We start from the raw sequence: 24,297 nt of genomic DNA, 5'->3' as shown, positions 1-24,297 counted from the left end.
TTAAGTCTTGTTCCCTCGCATAACTCTCGTGCATTTCCTCCCTCCCTCCCTCCCTCCCTCCCTCCTTCGCTGCCTTTTTTCTTTCTTTTGCACTACATTTCGCTCCCGACCACTCTCCCCCCCCCCCCCCCTATGTGTCTAGATTTCTTATTCTCTCAGCTCCTCTTCTCACACTCCTGGTAGTTTTTTAACATTGCTCATCCATGGCTCCGAGTATGTGCACGTGGACATCTAACCAGGTCCTCTTATTCTATTTACTTTTTGCATATGACAGCACGTTTTCTGGAAGTTACTTTATACGGTAACAGTTCTGGTGAGTCTCAAGCATAGAAAGAAAACAGACACACAGCACTGAGCTCGGCCCGTTCTGTGGGAACACACATGAATCCTCTTTCGTTCATCTCAGTTTGTTACACAACATTCATTGTGAGGCTTTGTTGTCCTTGGATCAAATTGTAATGGCTGTGTTTGACAAATGACGGTGTTTGTAGAGCTGGAATTGTCAGTTGAGTGGCACTGACACCTTTCTCCGTTTCATATCTTTAATGAGGTATCTTTACGTTTTGGACAATGCAAGACGTTATCTTTAGCTCGGGAAAAATATGTGTTTACTCTTTCCTGACATTTAATTAACCAAACGATTCATCAATTAATTGTGAAAATAATCTGCAGATAAATCGGTGAGGAAAATAATCATGAGTTGCTGCCCTATGTGCTTGAAAGACAGTTATTAAACCGTACGTCACACAATGGAGCAGTTATGCAGATGTTCGGGTTTCAGTTTGGCGGTGTCAGTATGGTTTCCATGTGATGCAAGACTTGGTGAGACTCACGTATTATTGAACCAAGACTAAAGTGGATTTCCAGTTATCCTTCCAAGTAAAATGAATTAATCTTCCTCCTCAGATTCCTCCTCATCCCCTTGCTTCTTTCTCTCCTTTGTAAAAAAGATAACCTTATCAGCTTATACTCTAGTTTCTATCACACTTCTGGCCTTTAACTCTTAATGTGGTTACATAAAGTACAATAAACCCAACTTCTTACGTGTAGTCATTCAAATAGATTCAAAGCGTGGACTTCTGATTGTAGGGACTGTTCCTGCACTGTGGTTATCTCTGCTGAAGTGCTCTTGAACAAGACACTACAAAGGCAAAGAAAAAAAACAAGCATTTCCTCCACAGGAAGCGATACATTATCACATTACTATTGCGATAACAGCCGAATGGAGGGCGTAGTAGTGTTTCATATCCTCGCTTTTCCTACTGCAATACTACTCAGATAGCAGGCACGGACCCAGCAATGCTATCTGATGTCATCACATTAAACAATAACAAGCACTCAGTGTAAACAGGAAACAGGAAGTTGATCTCTGACAGATCAACAGACAAAAAGGGAAACTCTGAAATATTAGCTGTAGTTTAGCTATTTGAAACGAGGTTAGAAGGAATAGCATGTTTAGCTGAAAGGGTGTTCAGTCATACTATTATTATAGTGACAGTCTTACAACATAGCTCCTATCTAGAGTGACTTACAGTATTAGAAATGACATTCAAATGTTTTGAATCATATTTACACGCTGTTTGCAAACAGGCGTCCTTTTTCATGCCGACTGGTGTTATTTTGTGAAGTGTGCAACCAGCACCTGATCAGTTACTGGCAGTTACAATAGGTACACAAGCATTAGCAAGTACTTTCACACACACACACACACACACACACACACGGGAAGATAGTGAAAATCATCATTCTGTCAGAAAGCTCTGCCAAGGAGCTTGGCAGGCAGGTGAAATAAGACATCTAAAGGAAGCAGAGAGACAGAGAAGAGACAGAGGAGGCAAGAGCAGCAAAAGCACTGATCTGTTGTTCAGTTTGTCTGCACTAACTGACTGCAATTTCTCCACCTGTCAGCAACAACTCACCAGAATGCTGTGTGTGTGTGTGTGTGTGTGTGTGTGCGTGTGCGTGTGTGTGTGTGCGTGTGTGTGAGCATTTTGGAGACATTTTTTTTTCTCTACCAAGGCAGCATTGTTATTCTTGGCTCTGTAGAATAGCAAGTCTTTAGGGAATAAAACGGACACAGACATTCAGTCTTAGACACTCACACTCTTTCTCACACACACACACGCTGGAATTCCCCCGGATGTCACCCTTGCCCTGTTGTCATTGTAACTGTTTAAATGACAGGAGGGTGGTCAAAACAAACTCCCACAATCCTCTTCCTCACTCTGTCCTCCATTTGTGTCTCCCTCTGCACACTCTCTGTATCCCCCTCGTCACTCTTCTTCTCTACATCCCAACGCGCTCTCCATCCTCTCGCTCTGTCATTTCCTGTCTCTCTCTTCAGGTCTGTGTTAGCCCTATATATTAAATATTAATGTCAGTTGTGCTCTGAGCCATAATTGCCATCTCTGCCTCTGAATAATGGATGTAACCGTGCTGTTCACTACTACACTATGGCTAACAGGCAAAAAAAACAGCATCCAACCATGGTTTGTTACATTACTTTGGGTTACTGGCTAAATCAGACGAGCATCGATTATATTGTCAAGGGCAACAGTAACTGCAGTCGCTAAAAAAATGACACTATAATGGTCGACTACCTTTTTTTATAAGCTGATAAAACCAGCATTGCACATAAATAGTAGCAAATGACAAACAAAGTTCAACTAGCAGGTGAAGTTGAACAACTAGAAGATAAAGATCCAAGTTCAGGAGTTAAACCAGTCGTAGAAGGAGGATGAATGTTGGACTAACATTCATCCGGTGACCAGAAACACAACCCCCCAAATCAATGCTAATGTTGCCGCGTGTGGATTTGGGCAATGTTTGCAAACCATATCAATGTCATAATGCCTGTTGATTTGTCTTATGTTGGATTCTTATTTTCCTCAAATGGCCAAAACAGCAGATATTTTTGAATTGTCATGACATTGATGACGACAACATGTACTTCCGGACCCCGGCATATTTCACTGACCATAGTATAAACCTTTTCTGGTTTTCATTCAAAAACACAAACTTTACCATGACTAGCAGCTTAGATTAAGCTGGTTGTGCATAGCAGCGCTGCTGCTGAGCCATCGTCTCTGACCTTTTCTTGTATTATGTGCAAAAAGAATCAAATTAGAGCCTATTTGGCCAGTAGACTAATAAGGCAAATAACGTTGGTTTTTTTAAGTCATTATTACACTTTTTCCGAACCGTAACAACGTTTTTTCCTAGCCTCACCCTAACCATACCGTAGTTTAGCCGTAATATCCATGACTGCAACCTCTAAACATGACCAAAAATCACACAATATTTACGATCTTGCCTTGTGGCAGACTGAGCAATAAACTCGCCAGTCACCATGTAAACTGAAAAGCATGGTGCGGCTGGTGGTTAATACCAGCCAGTTACCCTTGTTGCATGTCATACCCCCTTATGTACCCTGTCACTATCTAATAAAGGAGAAATGGCAAGAATAACAATCTAGAGTGTAAAAATGATTTACTTTACTTTTCCTTCTTTCTTTCTACATTGTTTCTTTACATCTTCATTTTTTTATCCTCCGCTGACTACCATTCTTACGCTTCCCTGTCCAGATGGTGTGAGTGTGTGTAAGAGCGAGAGGGAGAGAGAGAGAGAGCGAGAGAGCTTCTCTTTGTGTGTTGGGTCAGCCCTCTGAGTGTGGTACTCCCAGCATAGCAAAGGTCAACAGCGCTGTTATCACTCGAACATGATCGGGCCTCGGAGAGAGGGAGTGAGATAGAGGCGAGAGGGGGAGAGTGCTCCCCTCCCCCACAGTCATTTAGACTCTTATAATTGCCCGGTTTAATTGGAGGCCTCTTAACGACCAGTGACTGGACCAGCCAATCAATTCACACAAGGTGTACGTGTGTGTGCGCCCGAGTGTGTGTAGCTGCGGGGCCTTTTTGTAGCAGAGTTGATTAGGCCAGATGGGGTCAAGTAAAGGGGGAAGAGGAACGCACACATACTGCATTAAAATGTAGAATATGTTCTGTTGGCAATCAATGAGAGAATGCGCACTCGCAGGAAATAGACGGACGGAGTCGCACATTGGATGGTGAAATGAAAAATAACGAGCGATATCATCAGATCACCAGGGAGATAAGCCAATGAAAGACAGTAATTAGTTGGTGTGTGAATACGCTGAGAGGGGGGGGGATTGATATTGTTAAATTGATGGGTCAGATGAGATTGTGCTGATGATTTACATGATGTTTCAAGGCACAGCCATTTGTCTCAGTGGTGCAGCATTAGAGAGGAGATCCTTTCCTCTTGACCTTTGCAGAAACAGGGTTACAGCGACCACAGAGCAGAGGCTGTAAAGAGGTACATATACTCAAAGCACTGCACATAAAGGAACAGTAGCAGCCTACAAGTGACCGCAGACGGCATTAACGGTTGGCCTGAGCTCCAAAAGGCAGCAATGTAAGAAGAAACCCACAAGCTGATTTGAACAATGGAATGTATTATTAGGAAGGTTTTATTAGGTAGGAAACCCATTCAACATGTTGCATATTTTAGAATACACAGCGCATTGTAGGTATTCACCAATCCAACTTTTTCTTTTCCGACACTGAATTTATTGATCCGAAACGAGTGCTCTCTCGATTCCCAATTTAAATCTGCATAGCACACTGTGTGGAACACATTTTAACCATTTCAGGTAACGTTACGTGAGGCCAGGAAATTTCAGAAATAACATTCCACTGACTGTAAGTTTAACTTATAATACCACCTGAACCAGCTAAAACAAAACAATACTTTAACTTAGAAGACTAAATGTTGTATTTCAGATGAAATACTTTGACATACGTTACTGTTGTTTAAGCTAGATTTTTAAATGCAGGAATGTGTTTTCATTGTGCAGCATTTCTAAAAGATCTCAACACTTCTTCCACCGCAGCTTTAGTTTTTTCATATTTCAGGCAGATGAGCAGAGCAGTGCTCCTCCCAACCACCTCCTTTATACAGAAATGTACAGCCGAGGGTCAGCTGAGGTGCTCGTGTTAACGCTATGCTCGTGTTTTGAGAAGGACTAGACAGTGGGGGGTCAGTAGGGGTCACCGTGGCTGTCCTACACTGTGATAGGCTGTCACCCAGGGGTGAGGGGTCAAGATAATTAGGCATGCAGAATCCCAGCGCCGGTGTTCTAACGAAGCCTGAGCTCGTTAACGCAGAGTTTTACACTCAGACCTGCCACTGGGCTGTGCTGCACCGTCACACACGCACATACACTCACATGTGGAGTACATGTTTGCACACACACACACACACACAAGCGCACACCTCTGCTTTGCTCTGAGCGTCCGGTACAAAGGCTGTCATCTCTTGAACGGAGGACCAGCAAGCTCTGCCACCAGGGAATGGTGGTGGTACAGACTTGTGAAAAGTTCAAATTATGAAAAGTATGGAGTTAAACTGTGTTAAGATAAATACAGACAGTGGGCACAATGTGATGAAACCCAATATAATAGATTCTCTTCTTTCTTTTTTTTACTCTGCTGTGACAGAGAGATGCTGATTTTTCTTGATGATCCTCTAAATGTGGCTCGTTGTCCATGCGGTTTCTATGGTTCTATGGTTTACACCAGGCGGTAAACCTCGCTTCTGAAAATTGAAGCCAATTTGGAAGTGACATAAGTTTGCATTCCTTCTAACAGCCAACAGGGGGCGACTCCTCTGGTTGCAAAGAGAAGTCTGAATGTATACAGGTCTATGAGAAAATGACTCTACTTCTCACTTGATTTATTCCTTCAGTAAACATTGTAAACACGAGTTTATGGTCTTGATCTCTAGTTCCAAGTCTTCTTGACTACAGCATGAAAAGTCAATTATGGTCCCATTTAGAGTCAAACAGACAATGAAGCGGGGTATGCTTAAGGCCGTGGCTACCTTGTGATTGACAGGTTGGTTGTACTTGGCTCCACCGTCTGATGTCACTTCTGGTTCTGATAAACAAGGCGGGGGGACGGCCAAAATGCCGAACTCAAGGCTTAATAAATTTGAAGTCCAATGGGTGACGTCACGGTGACTACGTCCACCTCTTACTATACAGTGTGCTTACACACAAAGTGTAATGTAGAGGAAACATTGGCCCGTCTGTGAAGTTGAGTCGCTTTTATCGAGATGTTACACACAGACAGATGTAACAAACACAAACGTGTGTGTGTCTCTGTTATTGTGTGAGTGTGCCTTGTTGCTTCTGCCAGGCTGGCCAGCTGGCTCACACCAAAACACAACCTGGATGTGTTTGTTAGCTGTTGACGGCCATCTGCGTGTTTGATTTATTCTGTAATATAGATTCATGACATATGGTCCCGTTTCAAACACCCAATGTCAACACGGTTCCCCCTTTCTTAATCATTTGCAAGCATGCAAACTTGTCACCTTTCGGAAAAAAATTGGCTGTTTTGAATCCAAAATAGATTGTGATTTAGTAAAGATCGTTAGTTAGTGTGCAGTCGGTATGAGAGAGAGTGAACAGTCACACATGTTATTATGAAAGTGACAAGAATATTATTCATTTCATTTACTGATGGAGATTCTGGTTGCCTTCATGGTTGAAAAGTGGTTGCCACTGCTGGCAACCAGAGGTCAACTAGCAGTTGGCAATTTCTCAAACTCTTACTGTCGAGCCCTGAAAGATTTTAAAATCTATCTTTTCACATGTTGACAGTTGTTTTCAAATTGTTTATAATCTTAATGAGCAAGTTTTTCAAGCCATAATCCAAATGCAGTTGAAGTACGCCTTCACATGTTGCTAGAAATCACGAAGGTCAAGTTGAACAAAGACCTAAGAAAAGACAAAGGCAGGATGGTCTTTGGAAGTACAGCGTGTTAAAGTTTGGTTTCTCAAAACTGGAGGCCAAACTTAAGATTTAAGAGCTTAAACTCTCTCAAAGTCACAGATTTTCACCAGTTTCACAGAAGTTTGCTGCTTTATTTATTTGCCTTTAAGTGTCAATTCAAAGCAGTCTCTTATGGTGTGGATTTAAGTACGAAACACATGCTCCACACATCCACAAGGACATTTATTTTGACTTAACACCAGTATGAAATGTGAATTTCTGTATTTGGGATTCTGTCTGTGCTGTATATGTTGAAAACTGACTTTTAATTCATATATCCTGAAGGAAAGCAGCTGTTTAGTGTTAACCTCAAATATTGCCTGTCCTCTCTGTCTGTACAGATTCTTCCTCAAGTTTTTCCTCAAGTGCAACCAGAACTGTCTAAAAAACGCAGGAAACCCACGAGACATGAGGAGGTTCCAGGTAAAAAAAATGATGTACTCTCATCATTGAACTCTTTTTATGTGTCCTCTGCCTCTGTCTCGCTCTACTTTCCCTGTGTATTCCATGGACTTAACACATTATAACTTAGGAATGTGTGTGTGTGTGTGTGTGTTTCTTTCTGTGTAAGTAAATAAGCTATCAGCACCTTTACAGGAAACATGAGCTCCTGACCCTGACGAGTCAGAACATAAATATACACACAATGCAGTAGGACGGAGACTGAGGGTTAGATGAAGGAAGAAAAGAGTAACTAGAAAGAAAGAAAGTAAGAAAAAAAAGAAAGACAGGATGTTGTGAATACGATTTAAGGCGGTGTGGTCTTTATTATTTCCTTATCTTCACGGCCAACCACACAATCAGGAAGACACCACTTGAGTCTGAGTGGAGATACTGGACGCCCAGAAGATACCGATAGATTTATTACCATGGCACGTGTGTGTGTGTGTGTGTGTGCGTGTGTGTGTAGGTGTAGGTGTGTGCGTGTGTGCGTGATATGTATATGTGTGTGTGTTGCGTCTTGCTGTGTGTGTGTGTGTGTGTGTGTGTGTGTGTGTGTGTGTGTGTGTGTGTGTGTGTGTGTGTGTGTGTGTGTGTGTGTGTGTGTGTGTGTGTGTGTGTGTGTGTGTGAAATAGCACAGAGAGAGAGTGGTTTGGTAGCGAGTGTGTGACAGTATCTGGGCCTCTAATTGTGCTGCTCTATTGTAGTGGAACCAGAGAAGACAGCTCTGTTTCCCTGGGAGATAATTAAGGGCTGGACCCATCAGGAACTATTGAACAGAAGAGGACAGACACCACACACACACACACACAGACTTACTTAGTGTGTGTTGAATGTGATGGTAATAGCAGTGATAACGGGTTACATTTAAGGAGCTTTTCACAGTTTTCACGCTTTTAACTCCGGCTTGCAATGATCTCTAGACTCCACACAATTCCTCATTCTTTCCTTTCTTCTTTCCCCTTGCCCTCTCTCTGCTCCTCTCCCTCTTTGTCCACGCTCTCCACTTTTCCTCCCCCCCCTCCCTTTTCACCTTTATCTCACCGCTCCTTCCGTCTCCCCCCCTCCCCTCCCCTCCATCCTGTCCCGTCTCTTCCTTCTCTCCAGGTGGTGGTATCGACTACGGTGAGTGTGGAGGGACATGTCCTGTCAGTCTCCGACAACATGTTTGTCCACAACAATTCCAAACATGGCCGACGGGCCCGCAGACTCGACCCCGTGGAAGGAACACAGTCTTACCTAGAACACGGTAAAAATGAGTGTGTGTGTGTGTGTCTGTGTCTGTGCATGAATGTGTGTGAGCGTAAGCAGCATGGCCACCAGATGGTTGATGGTTTAATCCTATCAGGTGATTCCTGCCCCTCCATCTGGCTAATCCAACCCACTACACACACACACACACACACACACACACACACACATGCACACACAAAATGCTTGGTGTGATGCTCTGTCTGTGTGTGTTGCCAGGTCTAATATCATTATGATTCCTTTTCATAAACAAACCCAGAGTAAAGGACATTGTTGTAATTCAGATGAATGCTAATAATCACACACACACACACGCACACACAGTTTGAGGAGAGTTGTTTTTTATCAGACAGGCCTTTATTGTTGCGATATGGGATTGGATATGAGCTTACACATACTCACACAATACTGAAGTGACATAAAGCTGGCTGTATCCATTCAGTTTGAGGTATTACGATGCATACTGAGCCTTCTGTGTGTGTGTGTTTTATCCACGTCATATCATTCGTTTTAAAAACCAATTGCCATAATGTCATGCCAGTCGGGCTTTGGGAGAAACAAACAGTAATTAAACAGCACAGGACCCTCAAAGGAGTGGTTGACGATCACATCGCATTTAAAGTAATTCAAAGTATGAGAATGAATGCCTATACCTTAACAATTTTGAAAGAAGTTACTTTTAACTGCAGTACGTTCAGTACATCTTTTTTCTTTAGCAGCACATCGACGTCTCATAAGGCCTGCAGGAAACATGCGTTCTTTTAACCATGTTTGATCTTGACATTTGGCAACAGTGTATGTCACAGTATAGACACTAAGGTTTACAAGCTTTTAACCGCCTCTCATGGTCCATAAGAATAGAGCTTCAGTGTTTTCATTTTAAATTTAGTTAAATTCAGTGGTGTCTAAAAAGTCCTCAAAAACTGAATCAATGGTGGTTTGAAAAGAAAAAGAAAAGAAGCCCGAAACTCAATCTAAAGCCTCAGCACTTATTTGCTTTGTATATTCTCTTGATTCCACTCAGTAGAAACATTTACAAGGACAAACTTTACGACTGAAAAAAACAATTGAGAAGGACTCTACAGTGTGTTCAGAGAGTGGGTGTGGTGTGCTGGACCACAGCCAAAAATTCAAGGGTGTAACATGAAGAAATATGAGGCGCAGATGCAAAAGGGATGAAAAGGCTTCAGGCCAGATTTCCCTCCCTGTTTAGAGACTGATATGTCTTCAAATGAAACAAATGCTTCCTCTACAACCATAGCGTGTCAAGAGTGGAAGTTGATTTCAGATCTGAACAATGTTTAAATACTGTTTTTACTCTTCTTTTCCCTCTGTCTCGGCTACTCTAATTCTCCTCTCATCCCACCAGGAGCAGCTCCTTGCATTAAAGCCATCAGTCCCAGCGAGGGGTGGACTACGGGGGGCGCTACAGTCATCATCATAGGGGACAACTTCTTCGATGGTCTCCAAGTCATCTTCGGTACCATGCTGGTTTGGAGCGAGGTCAGTTTTCCAGCGATCGCCATCCTGTCTCGATGTTGTTTCAACCCCTCCACTGTGTGCTTTTGCCCTCGGACGCTGGAAGTAATTCAATATGAAAACATGCTTTTCCTCACGATCGGGCTCTTAACTGTGTGTGATCTTGTGAATGTTTGTGTGTGAATGTTTGTCGAAATGAAGTTTCGCTTCGCTAATGAGTCCCCACCAACAAGCAACCGCCGCCCATCTCTACCTTCCACCACTCGCTCGCTCTCTTTCTCTGTGGAATACTGATCAAATCAGCACAATTTGATAGCCATTGGCTTAATGCTCACAAAAACACTCACACACACACACACACACATACAGAGCTCACTGTCGCACTTTTTGCCAGCACAACTCCTCTACAGAATGTTTATTTGTCTTCTGACTCCACTCACCGTGAGCGCCGAGCAACCATGGCTCACTTCCAACAACAACACCCAGTGTGTGTGCGTACATGCTGGCATACATGGATGGATGTGTGTGTGTGTGTGTGTGTGTGTGTGTTAAGAGCTGTGGGGTTTGTTTACAGTGTTGAGAGCCACACTTACACACACTAACATGTGTACAGAGTCTCAGTTCAGTTCCAACTGACTCAGCTCTCTTGGCGTTCCTCAGACTGGCTTCTGATGGATTTTGGCCAACCAAATGTTTCATTTTTCACTCAACCTGATTCCGAAGCGAGAAAACTGTTTGAAAAACTTGTAAACGTGTAAAGCGACTGCATGTTGATCAAGTTTTGTTTGTTTGCAGCTCTTACTCCTACCTGCAGATCTTTCAAAACCCGGGCCAAATAATAAAAACTATTTTTGAAAACCATCCATAAAAATGTGATCCTAAAAAGTTAGTGTTTGTTACATTCAGCTCAATACAATGATTCCTTTTCACCTGGTGTCAACATAGATCCTGGGAAATAAGATTATATCTACATTTTTGTAGCATGCCCAATATTTGTTACAATACACGTGAGATTAAAAGACACTGTTGTGGGTCAAAAGTCCAGTAACACATTCAAATCCACAACATATCATAATGCATAACATCATATGTCTATTAACAGGATTTCAATGAATACATGTCGACATACAAGACTTTAGTTGCATTCTACATCGGTATCTCATTCTCCTCCCCTTAAATTTAAGCAATAAAATCCAGCTACACCAATTGAAGATGTCTGTTAGCGAAGAAACTCTAAAAGTAATGTCGGTGATTGTTGTGGTTTTGTAACAACTCACCAAACACCAGTGGCACTGCTCTGATGCAGAGAGCTGCATTACTTTGTCCCTATCAGGTGTTGTTTGGTGTACTAACTCTTGGTCTTCCTTCTCCAGTTGATCACGCCGCATGCCATCCGGGTGCAGACGCCTCCCAGACACATCCCCGGGGTCGTTGAGGTCACTCTGTCTTACAAGTCCAAACAGTTCTGCAAAGGCACACCTGGAAGGTTCATATACACAGGTAGGTCCACCGCACACACACACGCACATAAACGCACATACAACAACACATGCACATGCGCTTGATTTCAGTATTTCATTTCATTTTTATATATATAAGAAATATTGCCAGTGGGTGTTTGTGTCTGCATATGTGAACAGCGTCTATGAGTTGCAGTTCACTCTCCGGCCAGACAGTGTTGAACTAATGACTGCAGATTAGTCAACATTAACGAGCCACACTCGTTAGAATGCTGCCATAATCAGAGGCCTCGTTAAAACCAGCTACAATTAAACAGTCTGCTCTTTATAGCCCTCCATACTGAAACTATTAGTGAAATCATCCAGAACACCCAGTTTACTAACACACACACATACACACACACACACACACACACACACACACACTCATACACATACACACACACACCCACACACACACCCACACATACACATACACACACACCCACACACACATACACATACACACACACTCATATACAAACACACAATCTTGGAAAAAGAGTGTGTAATTTCTGACCGGATTGTTGACTGTGAATGAGCGTTTTCCTGCTGAACTCAGTCGAGGAGGAAAAGCAGAGAGAAATGCAGAAGAAAGCATGCCTGTGTGTGTGTGTGTGTGTGTGTGCGTGCGTGCGTGCGTGCGTGCGTGCGTGCGTGTGTGAGTGTGCGTTTTTGCTCATTTGGTTTGCACATGCATGTGGCAATGGATGGAGGTGATGTGATGTCTGGTATTGATCCGCTCAACATGGCTCCATCGCGCCGTAACAATGACGTCATTCCCAGAGAGAAAAGACAAACAGCTGCTGTATAAATTCTTTGGTGACATTTAATGACCAAACGATAAAGATGAGGATTTAAACCTTATCAATAGAGATGAAAAAACTCACCATGAATAAATTGTCACTTTTTATGTTGCCGTCAAATTCATGAAAGCTTTAATATCTCCTGGGAAAAAAAGCTATAGAAAGTGATGAGTTTTGTGTTTCAAGACTCAGCTTTAAAATGTACTCAATGTGCTTCAAGTAGCATGTAAAGAATGATATTTAAAAAAAAAAGACATTCAAATGCAACAACAGTAAAGAAAAAGGAAAACAGGGAAGAAGATGCTGAGCAGTTTGGCTGATTCGACAAAGAAAATAGCTCCACCTACAGGAACTCATTCAACAAAGTTAAATGTGAGGAAATGGACTTCACAATACTGGAAACATGAGCAATGAGAGACATCAAACAGACGCAGAATCTTGTTTTTTGTCTTAAATGTCTTGCTGAAGTTTGAAAGACTGAAACAAGTCAACTGTTTTTTCTTTGGGCAGTGTGAGTTGTGCTACGTGTCGCTACAATGCGCCCGGTCTGTAGTTTCTTCTGGTACTCTGCCCGTGTGCCTCCTTCGATGGTCTTCAGTCAAAACATCTTTGGTCTGACCCTGAGGCCAGCCGGCTGGTAATTGGTCCGTCTGGTGTCTAACTGCATCCCCTATTGGGCGGAGATGACCCCCCGTGACCTCCCCATTGGCTGATCGCTTCAACATGTGACCCAGGAAACGCGATCCGTTGCTGCGGTCGCCTGACCCCGCCTCAAGCTCGACTTCTTTCTGGAAGTCGCCTGTGAAAGGTCACGGCGGTGGAAGCCGATTGGCTGTTGAGGTTTTGCAGCGCTTCATAGCTGCGGTTGCCTCTGGGTGTAAGGACCGAGCAATTAAACACACTCACGATGCAACAACACACAACTTAAACACACACACACACACACACAAAGCCACCCTTGCATCGGGTCGTGTCGTACCACACACACTTTCAAACAGGGGCAGGAGTTGAAAGTAATTGTAAATCAGAGAGATATGAGGGAAAGATGGTGAGTAGTGTGGTAAACAGATGGTTTAATACACACACACACACACACACACATAGTGCCGTATGGCTGCTTCATCGGCCTGGTGGGAAAAATTTGCATTCTCAACATCACACACTCCTATAAAAATACAATAGTACAAAGTGACAATCAATAAATGCTCTCACACACACAGACGTTACACATGCACACACACACACACACAACTTGCATACTACATGCACACACTCACATTTGTAGAGCTGATTTATTGTCAATGCAGCTGTATGAGAAAATCGTGGAGAAACCTTTAGTGAGCGATAAAAAGGCGTCACAATTTTAGACTTTTTTCTCTTTTAAGAACAATTTAAAGTTCATTTTGCAGACACAGAAAAAGAGAAATAAAAAAGATTAAAGAATAGGGGGCGAGCGAGACAGTTAAAAGAGAGACGGAATGGTGGACTTTTAAAACCAGATTGTAAATTATTGATCCGCTCATAAGTGGATCACACGTGTACCGATACACACATGTACATACACACATATACACGCACACAGAAAGTCCCTGAGAGAAGTGGAGCCAGAGAGAAAGAGATCTCATCTCATGAGAGGAAGAATGAAGCAATAATTCAGTGGTATTGAACTGCTGGCTGGCCAGAGAATCGATCTCAGCACACCTCCTCTCCTCCACCTCTTCTTCTCCTTTTACATCAGCCCTGTCTGTGCTTTCATCCACCCAGCTTTGCCCTTGTTGTTTCTCCCTTATACCCGCCTTTGCTCTCTTTTGTTTAAACACCACCAAAAGATAACTAGAACGACGTCACCACGGTACAGTATAATTTAAGCACATACGGAATCGTAGACATGCAGCATGCTTTTTCTCTTTGCCACTTCCCCCCTACTTTTATTCTGATGGCCTCCTTCTGTTCACATTTTATCGTGAAACAGGAGTGGAGGGTCTGTCCTCATGAAACTTCTATGAGTATTGATCTGTGGGCAGCTCTGGACTCTGGGAGGAAGAGCCAGGCTGGAGGGAGAGTGATGGAGGACTGGATGGATGAATGGATGGATGGATGAAAGTGGCAGAAGGTGTAGTTAAGAAAGAGGGGGGAGGAGACGGAGCAGGAGAGAGGGAGGATGGGGATGGAGAGGAGAACAGAAGGGATTCGTGCGGAGATGCTTTCCTGGGCAGCATGGTGGCGGAATGAGTCAAATAAAACAGGTTCAAGCCTCAGTGTCACCAAATCCTCTGCTGAAGTGTCTTTGTTTGATGGTCAGGATGTTGTGACAACACATCTGTGGACATTTTAAGATTTTAGGAAAAGCAAAACTTGCAGGAAAATAAGAAATGAGGTAAAGATACTGACTTGTCTCTGTGAAGCAATGGTATCATAGACATGCTGCTAGAAAACACTCCTAACTAGGATCGTCTTACATGTGTAGGACTGGACGTGTGTATTTGGTGTTTGCGCGTGTCAGTGTGGCTATTGTTTCCGTGGTGGATGCACCATGGCTGGTGTTAACCAGCCTTTTACTGCTGATGTGTAATCAATTGGATGGCTTTTGCTGCATTGATACGATTTCTGTTTCTGGGCAGAAAGAAAACCACCAAAGAAATCTTTGGAGAAACCTGACCTTTTGTCTTCAAAGTACACACACACACACACACTCTCTGCCATTAGCCTCCACACACACAGACCCACACCATACACAGACCCACACAGACCCATCAACACACACGAACATTCACACACCATCCGATGATTTAAGGAGCATATTGTTCTGTTAATAAAGAGTCGGTTGGAGACACTTTAGGCCTAAGGCATCGAAACTACTCTAGGTCATCCTGTTATGTACATAATGTGTATTGTGTGTGTGTGTGTGTGTGTGTGTGTGTGTGTGTGTGTGTGTGTGTGTGTGTGTGTGTGTGTGTGTGTGTGAGAGTGTCAGTGTGCGTTATATTAGAGTTGGCATCGGTTAAACGTCTCCAGAGATGAACAGAGCGTGTGTATCTGACACTGGCAGTTAATTCTGACAGTTGATATCCCACCGACTGTTCGGCATCTGTTTTTGTAGTTTTGTTTTTCTGAGCTGAGTTTAGCTTTCCTTTTCTTTTTTTTGGGGCTGGTTTAACAAATGCTCTCTTCTCCTTTCTCCTCTCACCTCTTCTCTCAGCTGAATTGTATTCTTTTAGTCTCTTTTTCTTCTCCATTTAGCCCTTACTTCACTTTCTCCGCTGTTCTCCTCGACCTAGCTCCTCCAGACCAATCATGGTGATGTAATTATCATATATAAATCATAATTTGTCCAGAGAATTTTCATCTAAGTACAAGTTAAACATCTGGTATTTTCACAGCTGACAATTTATGAAGTTATGTTGCTAACAAATTGAGTGGTTCAGGACATAACGGAAACCAGAAACGTGGGTGTGATGTGATAATAAAACAGACCTACATATAAAACACATGCACACACACGCACGCTAACAGAAACGAGAAAACAACACATAATACATTCAGCTGCAAGTCATTTATCAGTGTTGGATGTGGAAAGTACCAAATATTACTCCAGCTGCACACTTGGACATTACACACACGCACACACACACACGCACACACACACACACACACACACACACACACACACACACACACACACACACACACACACATGCACCCCACACCTACATCTCTTCATCTAGTGCAGCTTGCCTCCCTCTTTCTTATTTTCTTATTCCCACCCTTCATCTGTTCCACACACACACACACACACACACACACACACACACACACACACACACACACACACACACACACACACAGTACACATGCCATACCTTTAGCATAGGGGTTTCAGTAATGGGGTGAAGACACAGAGAAAGAAACACACACACAGTACTATAACCATCACTCTGACTGACAGAGCTTTCAGAGCCCGACTTGATTGACACACTGATCGGTTAAAGACTCGAGAAGAACATAATTGCAACATTAAAGCGAACACTAAGCATTCTTTAAGACCCTTTAAATCATACCCGCAGTCTCATTGTCATGCAGATGCTTTTGACACCGTTACTTATTCCACCATGTCTATCCGTCTCTCAACACTTGCATGTTGTTGGGCTGCTACTTTTCATCTCAATAGTAGAACAGCAGTGTTCGAGTTTGAAACAGTTTGAAAGGTCATTTCACCCAAACTATTTCCTCATTTACCTCACATGGTATTAGTTTAGACCAGATATTTGACTTTTCAGTCGTGAAAATTATTTTCTTTGAGGCAAATCACTGTCAATATCCACAAGCACAAATAATATCAACCCGTGAACGGGTGTGGTCTTTTGCGAGTGCTTTCACATCGCTCCACGCAGAATCTCTCTGCTCGCGAGGATGTTTTTAGCTCTTGACTTCACCACATCTCAGACTTAAATATTCTACATTTGTCTGACAGGTTTTGTTAATTGTCAGACAGTAGAGGCTGATCAAATGCAAAGCATATTAATAATAACGTTTTGAAATATAATTCTTCAATTGTGTTTCTTTTGTAAATAGACTGGAGTCTAGTTGCATGGCTTGATTTAAATTCACTTCATCATTCTATTACATACAGTGTGGGTTTGATCGTCAAACCTCTTGTGATAAAACAGCTCAAGGAAACTTTTTGATTTGAATGCATAAAAACCGAATCATATTATATGAATGTGTGTAAGTGTTTCCAGAAGTTAACAGAACAATTGTAGTTTTACATACTCTGAACAAGAATTTGGACCCTGTCATGGTTCTGGAGCCAAGATTAGGATCGACACATTTGTACATCAACTGTTTGCCGAGTGAGTTCCCAAACTTAAATCACTGACAAGTAATGAGTGGATGAAAAAGCATTCAGATCCTTCACTGCAGTAAAAGTACTAAAAAACCACACTGATGAAACAATCCACTACGAGTAAAATACCTGCGTTCAAAAACCTGAGTACAGTAAGTCAGTTCTCAGCAGAACGTCAAGTACCAAAAGTAAAAGTACCCGTGCAGTAAAATGGTTCTTGTCAGTGTTTTACTATTATATCTGATTTATGCTTGTACTGTCAGTACAGTACAATGATGTGAAAGCGCTCGCAAAGTAATTTGCGTGTGCGGCTGTTTGAGTTGCATACCCGTGACCCGTCTCGTGTATTCGTCATTCTTGTGTCTTTTATCGTCATATGTGATGTGAGACGTCAGTTTTGAACACAGTTAAGTTGTAAAATCCTATCACACCACAGAGCGTCTTTCCTGCCTGGCTACTTTTGACCATGTCATGCTATTGTCCTGCATTGCTCTGTGTACGACAGCAACTTTTAAAAAGTGGACAGATTCGACTCACAAAACAAAGCTCAACTCGGGTTCACAAACATTTAAGGGGAAGTTTAAAGTCACACCAGCAGCCTCCCAGGACATCCAGTGCGATCCCCTCAGCTCTACAGTATATGGAACTTCATAGCATCTTTCAGCGCTTTGTTTTGGTTTCATGGCCCTCAACTTAACAATTTTGGTTCCCCGAGTTGTTTCCAAACACAGCAGGCAGCTGTTTTCAGGCAAAGAAAACTTGATAGATACACTACCAGTTCCAAACCACAGGCAGACTAAATGAGCAACTAGCTGCTGAACTAAATGAAGCATTTAGCAGGAGCTGAGCTGGTGGAGACCAAAGCCGAGTTAAAATAAAGTGAATATCGGACCAAAAGAATGCTGATGTTGCTCTGTATCTGCTAGAGAGGCAACTGTTTGCTATCAAGTTTGCCATCTGAACTTAAAAGGTGATAATAACTCACTGTGGTGTTCACAGCTTGTTTCCGCTGCCCTCCGTACTGGATGCTCTGTACTGCCTCACTCAAAGGTCCCATGAAATCACTTTTGGGGTGTCCACAGTTATTGAGTCATGACAGAAAGGCGAGACGATTCAAATATTTGCGATGACTTCATTGGTTGGAGTTTTCAGTCACACCCACCAGTGCGGCGTTAGGTGACCACTGAAGAAGCACAGTTCTCCAGAGTTTTCCCGGAAGTTGAGATCTTTATGCAACTTGTGTGGAATCTGCAGCGTGTAGCTCGAGCAATTGACAATAAAACCACATTTTTTGACTCATTCCCACTTTCTTTTTCTCTTTGTCCTCTGCAGCGTTGAATGAGCCAACCATTGACTACGGTTTCCAGAGGCTTCAGAAGGTCATCCCTCGGCATCCTGGGGATCCCGAGAGGCTGCCAAAGGTACCGAAACAGATTTACGCTCACCTTTTGCACATTTATCTGATGCCTTAACTGGACAATAGTAGAATGAGCAAAGCGCCATCTCTTGCTTAAGGGCGCTTAAAAAAACACAGACACTGTAGCTCGTACACAGATCAAACCAGCAACTTCTCAGTTGACACTGAGTTGCTCTGCTATCAAAGACGAAGCACACAGAGATGTACACGCATTAATTCAAAACACCAAGAACAAAATCATTTTGTGTTTATGTTTGATTTGTTTGTTTTGTGTGTTATTTTTATATTTCTAAGCAGATAAGTTTTCAAATCTCCTGTGGGTTGTCTTTTTACCTCTTCGTGAACTCTGCGTGCGTGTGAGCTGCTTAAACCCGTTTACAAGATGCCTTTCAATCTGCTCCAGATCAGAGAGTCATATTTGATTTTTTTGTTTATCAGCTGGAGATCAAGCAGCGTGTTCAAAAGTTCAGCAGATGTAAACAATTATCACCAAAAGACGAGCGCGGCTTTGATACCAAATCCTGTCATCATGATCTGTACATGCGGGGGGAGTTTTCAAAGTGTGTGCGTGTGTGTGTGTGTGTGTGTGTGTGAGCATAGTTTCAAACTAGAACTTACCTTCTGGGTGGGCGGGGTCATAACCTTTTGAGCAGCTGCTGTTGATTGGCTCCCGGTCCCCTCTGGAGCTGGTCCAGGACTGGCTGGCTTTAATGATGTGCTGTGACATCATTAAAGAGTGGGCGCTGGTCATGATGCGATGACGTTGCTATGATGCGACGTCATCACCGTCGTGCCGACGCCCCGGCTCCTGCTCATGCGTTAGCAATGAAATGTGCACTATCACTGTGTGAACGTGTTCAACACATCACACTTCAAATGTTGTGAGGACTGTGGATCCGTCACGAGCATTTACTGCTTTCCCGTGTTTACAGTATACTGTACTTTACATTTTAGTCTTTTTCAGCCACCTTGTCATCTAAATTCTGGTATTAAAACTTCCAGTCATGTTGGGAAATTATATGGGCTAATTATGGGCTAATTATAATAAGGGTAATTTGACTGAGATATAGCAAATAGTTATATTTGGTTTAAAAAGTGTATTGTTTAAAGGATCAATACAATGAAAAAGATTAAGTATTACAGATTGTTACAACGTTTATGGTTCGGATCTCTTACAGATGATATATTTAATTATGTCAACAGATGAGGTAAGACATTCATTTAATTCGTTAAATGGTGTAGTGTGGTCAAATTCAGCCCGGTATCCTCAGAATTATGCCCATATTGGCCGATTACACAGCTCAAGATTTATGACCAGCGCCAATGCAGGAAGTAGTGTGCTTTAATGCTGCAAAACTATTGATTATTAAGACATCAGAAAATTTAAGAAAAATGTCTTGTTTTTGTCGTACCAACCTATTCAATTTACGAAAAAGTGAAGACATGGAAAGGCAGCAAATTCTCATATTTTAGAAAATAGACCTTGAGTTGAAAGGCTTGTTTTTGTGTGCCAAATGAAACACTGTGGGACGATTCATAGAATCATCCCATCGGCTATCGGTCTGATGACTGATACGCCTCTGGGGGCCACAATCTATATTTCTGGGGTTCTTGTGCCGCCTGCAGATATCCGGGCCAAGACTTCCTCTTCTGTGCGCTGCTTGTTGTTTACAATTCGATTGGCAACTTGAGATGCAAGACCGGAGTATGAGTTGAGAGATGACGTGTACAACACTTCTGTCTACATTTGGTGGTATTTTCCAAACAAGCTGTCATTTTATGGTCAAAAACACAGATACAAGATTCAGTAAACTACCTCGTGTTCAAACACACATCATTTACATACAAGCAAGCAAGTGTGATACCATAAGTCATGTTAACTCCACCTTCTCGTAAAGTCTGAGTCAGAGCAGAAGGATTGACTCATGTTTTCATGCATAAACACACACACACTCTGTTTGTGAGAGCTTTACCTCCTCCCCACTGTTGTTAGATTTATTTATACAATGGATCATTTGATCCAAGCAATCTAATTGGTCAGAACTGCATTTTGTTCATTCAATGAAGCATGCTGGGAGTGCAGACAAATAAGTGGTTGCTGTACTAGTTGGCTATTTTTCTTGGTTGTTGTTATTGTCATTGTTATTATTATGATTATGATGATTCATATTGTTATTATTACTGTTATTATGTTTTGGGACTCCACTCCACTATATAGTTAATAATTAGGCCAAAATACCCACTATATGACATTTTTCCCAGTGAGTTCACTTTTACTGTTACATTTTATTAGTGGCAAAAAGAATCGGAAAAAAATATCGTTTCATCTCAGTTTAAGCAAACACATTTTCTTTTGTGGCTGTGCTTGTCGGAATAAATCAAACAAATTAGCATATTACTTGTACTAAATGGGTCCATAAATACCTTAAAAACCTAAAACGTACATCACTTGGGACCCCAGTTCACCATTAAGCACTCCAACATAGTTGAAACAACAATGGCACTGTGCTTTTATACACCTATTTGTATTATTCTTATTCCAATGGATAACCGCTGGATAACGTCCTGTCCGTGGAGAAAAGCCTTCAGTGCCGTTCTTTGAAGAAATGCTCTCCAGTTGAGATATAAGTGATGCTTCTGCAGCATCCACCCTAACCTCTTTAGAAGCCAGCATTGTTGTTTAGAGCGAACAGTCGCCTCTCTGTGTCGTCTCTCACACACCTAAGCCACGTCGTTGCCAGTAGCTCGTTGTTGGTCCGTGCTCTGGCTTACCGGAAACAAATGAATTAGTTGAAGCCTGACAAGATGAAGCTGCTGGGAATCCAGTAGCTGGATCAGTGCCAAATGTAGAGTTACTTCCAGAGCTTTTCCATCATGACAAGATTAGGAGCATGTTCTTAGGGAGCACGAGAACTAAAGAGTCAGAATTCAGATTTTAATTCAGATTTCAGACACGTTCCCTGATCACATGATTAAGACATGTGACTGTTTCACCTTCCGTTTGCTGCTAAACTGTGTGGTGCTGTTCATGCTCTCTGTTTAGAACAATGTTCCTCTTACATGTTTGTTTCGTGCGTGCGTGCGTGTGCATGTGTGAGAGAGAGAGAGAGACAGTGTATGTATTTGACTCATGGTTGGTAACGGTGGATGCTGGATGCATGTAGGAGCAATGTCAAAATATTATTTTGTGTTTGTCTTGTGTGAGGTGTGTGTGTGTGTGTGTAGGTGTGTAGGTGTGTGTGTGTGTGTGTGTGTGTGTGTGTGTGTGTGTGTGTGTGTGTGTGTGTGTGTGTGTGTGTGTGTGTGTGTGTGTGTGTGTGTGTGTGTGTGTGTGTGTGTGTGTGTGTGTGTGTGATTTGATATACCGGGCGTTGTGGTTGGCACCACACACAAACTGGCCTGCTTGTTGCGGGTATCGATCAGCCCTTTTATTGAAGTTATTTGAGTTTGTTACAAGCACTATGAAGACACAGACAGACAGACGGGGCAGTGGAGTGTATGAGAGGATTACCAGTGGACAGACGATTCTATAATTGTTCAGTGAACATTGAGGGGAGTTTGCTGCCACACACACACACAAATACACACAAACACCAGTGTTCAGCTGCCAGTTTGTGTCACCATGATCTCATCAGCATCCTTCCATATGTGCACAGACAGTTACTGTATATAGTGAAACACAAATGCACAGTGAACCCTAAAAACATAGAATTGGACTCTTTGAAGTCACATTGAATAATTTGGGACATTTAAGTGTTGGAAAATCAGGGACTTTTCTGGGGGACTCCAGCTGTTTTTTGCCCCAATTACACACTCCCAGACCTGGAGCTTCTCAGTACGACCACAAGTATTAAGAATGTTGCAAAGTTTCTTGTTAATTGTACTAAATGTTTGCTTTAAAAATATTCAGTAGCTTAAAAAAACTCAAAATGTTTGGTTTTTATTCTCCAATCTGCTGCTAATCACCTGTGTGGGCGATCGGCCAGTAACTCAGAGAGCAAGAAGCAGAAACGCTTCTCTGGATGCACAAAGAAATGAATCACTTCTTTGGCTTGTAGTTTTTAATTGCAGCAAAAAAAAGGCAGAAGAAAAAACCCCAGCAATGAAAGATAATAACCTCTCAAGTTTTGGAATATTTCTCAAACTTAATGAATGAAAGGGGATGTTTTTGCTCAGATTTCACTCTTGCAGAACGGTTTTACCTGCACCCTGAACCCAGATTATGTCAGTATGCTTTTGTGTGTTTCCATCTTTCTCTTTTTTTTGCTTGTGCATAAAAAACCTGAGCAAAAACAAATAGAAAAATATCGCAAAATTAAAAAAGAAATCGGTCTCGTTGATATATCAATCAAACAAAATGTAACAAAGTGCACTGGAAAGATGTTTATCAAACAAATCAAGCATGTGACTTGATTGATAAATGAATACATAAAACAAACAATTCAATGACACATTGCTGTCATGCTTTCCACACGGTTTCCCATCATTTCTGAGTTGACTGGTCCTCTTTAGAGTTGGTCATCTCTTCGCCTCTTCTTGGCTTACAATTGGCATCTCCTAATATTCACACAACAGCAGTGGATGGATACATGCATTCTTTTTCATTTTCCTTTGAAGATTTTCAGGGAATTTGGTCAAAATATTTTTTATTTCAACAGAAACTTGACTTGTGATATCTAGAAAAGTGAAGCACAATAAATCACTCTATTAGTGCAGCCAAAGTCAGATTCATTCAGTTATACTGGATGTTATTATTTCCCACAATTACATTGTGGAATATTTAAGTATTGGCATGTTGTTTACAATTATTTCAATATAACAGGAAATCCTCACTGACAACATACAGAGCCACTACATATACTTTGAAGGAATGATTGTGTGCAGAAATGTGCAGACCTTTCCCAGTGAAAGCTTTGAACGCTTGACCAGTGTGAGTCACCCACGCTCGACTGGTGACTTCCTTTGGTGACTCACTCAGCTGACATGTATTCAACTCATTGTGATGACGTCATTGTTCTGAGGTCATGACATCAACATCACCAAAATGAGTAATTCTGGTGATGCAGACAGGGAACCTGAGAACTCTCTCTCTCTATATATATACCATATATATATAGATATATATATATATATCTATATATATACACTGTATATATACTGTAAATGTTCACCAGTGAGGAGAGATGAAATCTGAAACCATACATTCTAACACTATCGCCCATCATATTAGCAGAAAATGTGTGTGTGTCAATATTTGTATGAATATATATATATATATATATATACTGTATATATGTGTGCGTGTGTGTGTGTGTGTGTGTCTGTGTGTGTATGTGATTGTGCCCCACATCCCTCTGAGCCTACATGTGCAGTATGACATCATCTCGGTGCGAGGTGTGACCCTGCGTGTACGGTATCCCTAATGGGACATTAGAAGCGGATCAGGCGACTAATGTACCAGCATTAGGGAGGAATAAGTCATATGTGTGTCATGTCTGTGCTGCCCCGGCACACGCACGTCACACACACACATCTGACTCCACAGATACTCGGCTCAGCATTTCCTGGTCCTAATGCATACAATGTGTGTGTGCGTGTGTGTGTGTGTGTGTGTGTGTGTAATGTATGGTTATCACATTAGGGCTCATCATAACTCAGACAGTAAAAGCACCGAGACACCTCCAGTTATTCTTTCTCTCTGCC

At 42.1% G+C, this 24,297-nt stretch overlaps 1 protein-coding gene across 1 annotated transcript in view; it reads left to right on the top strand.

The window, feature by feature from the left end:
- The window catches only part of LOC306788099 (transcription factor COE1-like), an 87,024-nt gene that overhangs the window by 44,404 nt on the left and 18,323 nt on the right, over window positions 1-24,297 (top strand). The window contains exons 7-11 of the mRNA XM_079283446.1: window positions 7,199-7,280; window positions 8,407-8,548; window positions 9,920-10,053; window positions 11,403-11,529; window positions 18,510-18,598. Of these exons, the coding sequence (XP_079139572.1) occupies window positions 7,199-7,280; window positions 8,407-8,548; window positions 9,920-10,053; window positions 11,403-11,529; window positions 18,510-18,598 (574 nt within the window). The remainder of the gene's footprint in view (window positions 1-7,198; window positions 7,281-8,406; window positions 8,549-9,919; window positions 10,054-11,402; window positions 11,530-18,509; window positions 18,599-24,297) is intronic.

The sequence above is a fragment of the Melanostigma gelatinosum genome, assembly GCF_949748355.1.
Source record: "Melanostigma gelatinosum genome assembly, chromosome: 14".
In the NCBI taxonomy this organism is placed as follows: domain Eukaryota; kingdom Metazoa; phylum Chordata; class Actinopteri; order Perciformes; family Zoarcidae; genus Melanostigma; species Melanostigma gelatinosum.
Note: the sequence above shows the minus strand (reverse complement) of the source record. Positions and strands in the feature narration are given on the sequence as shown.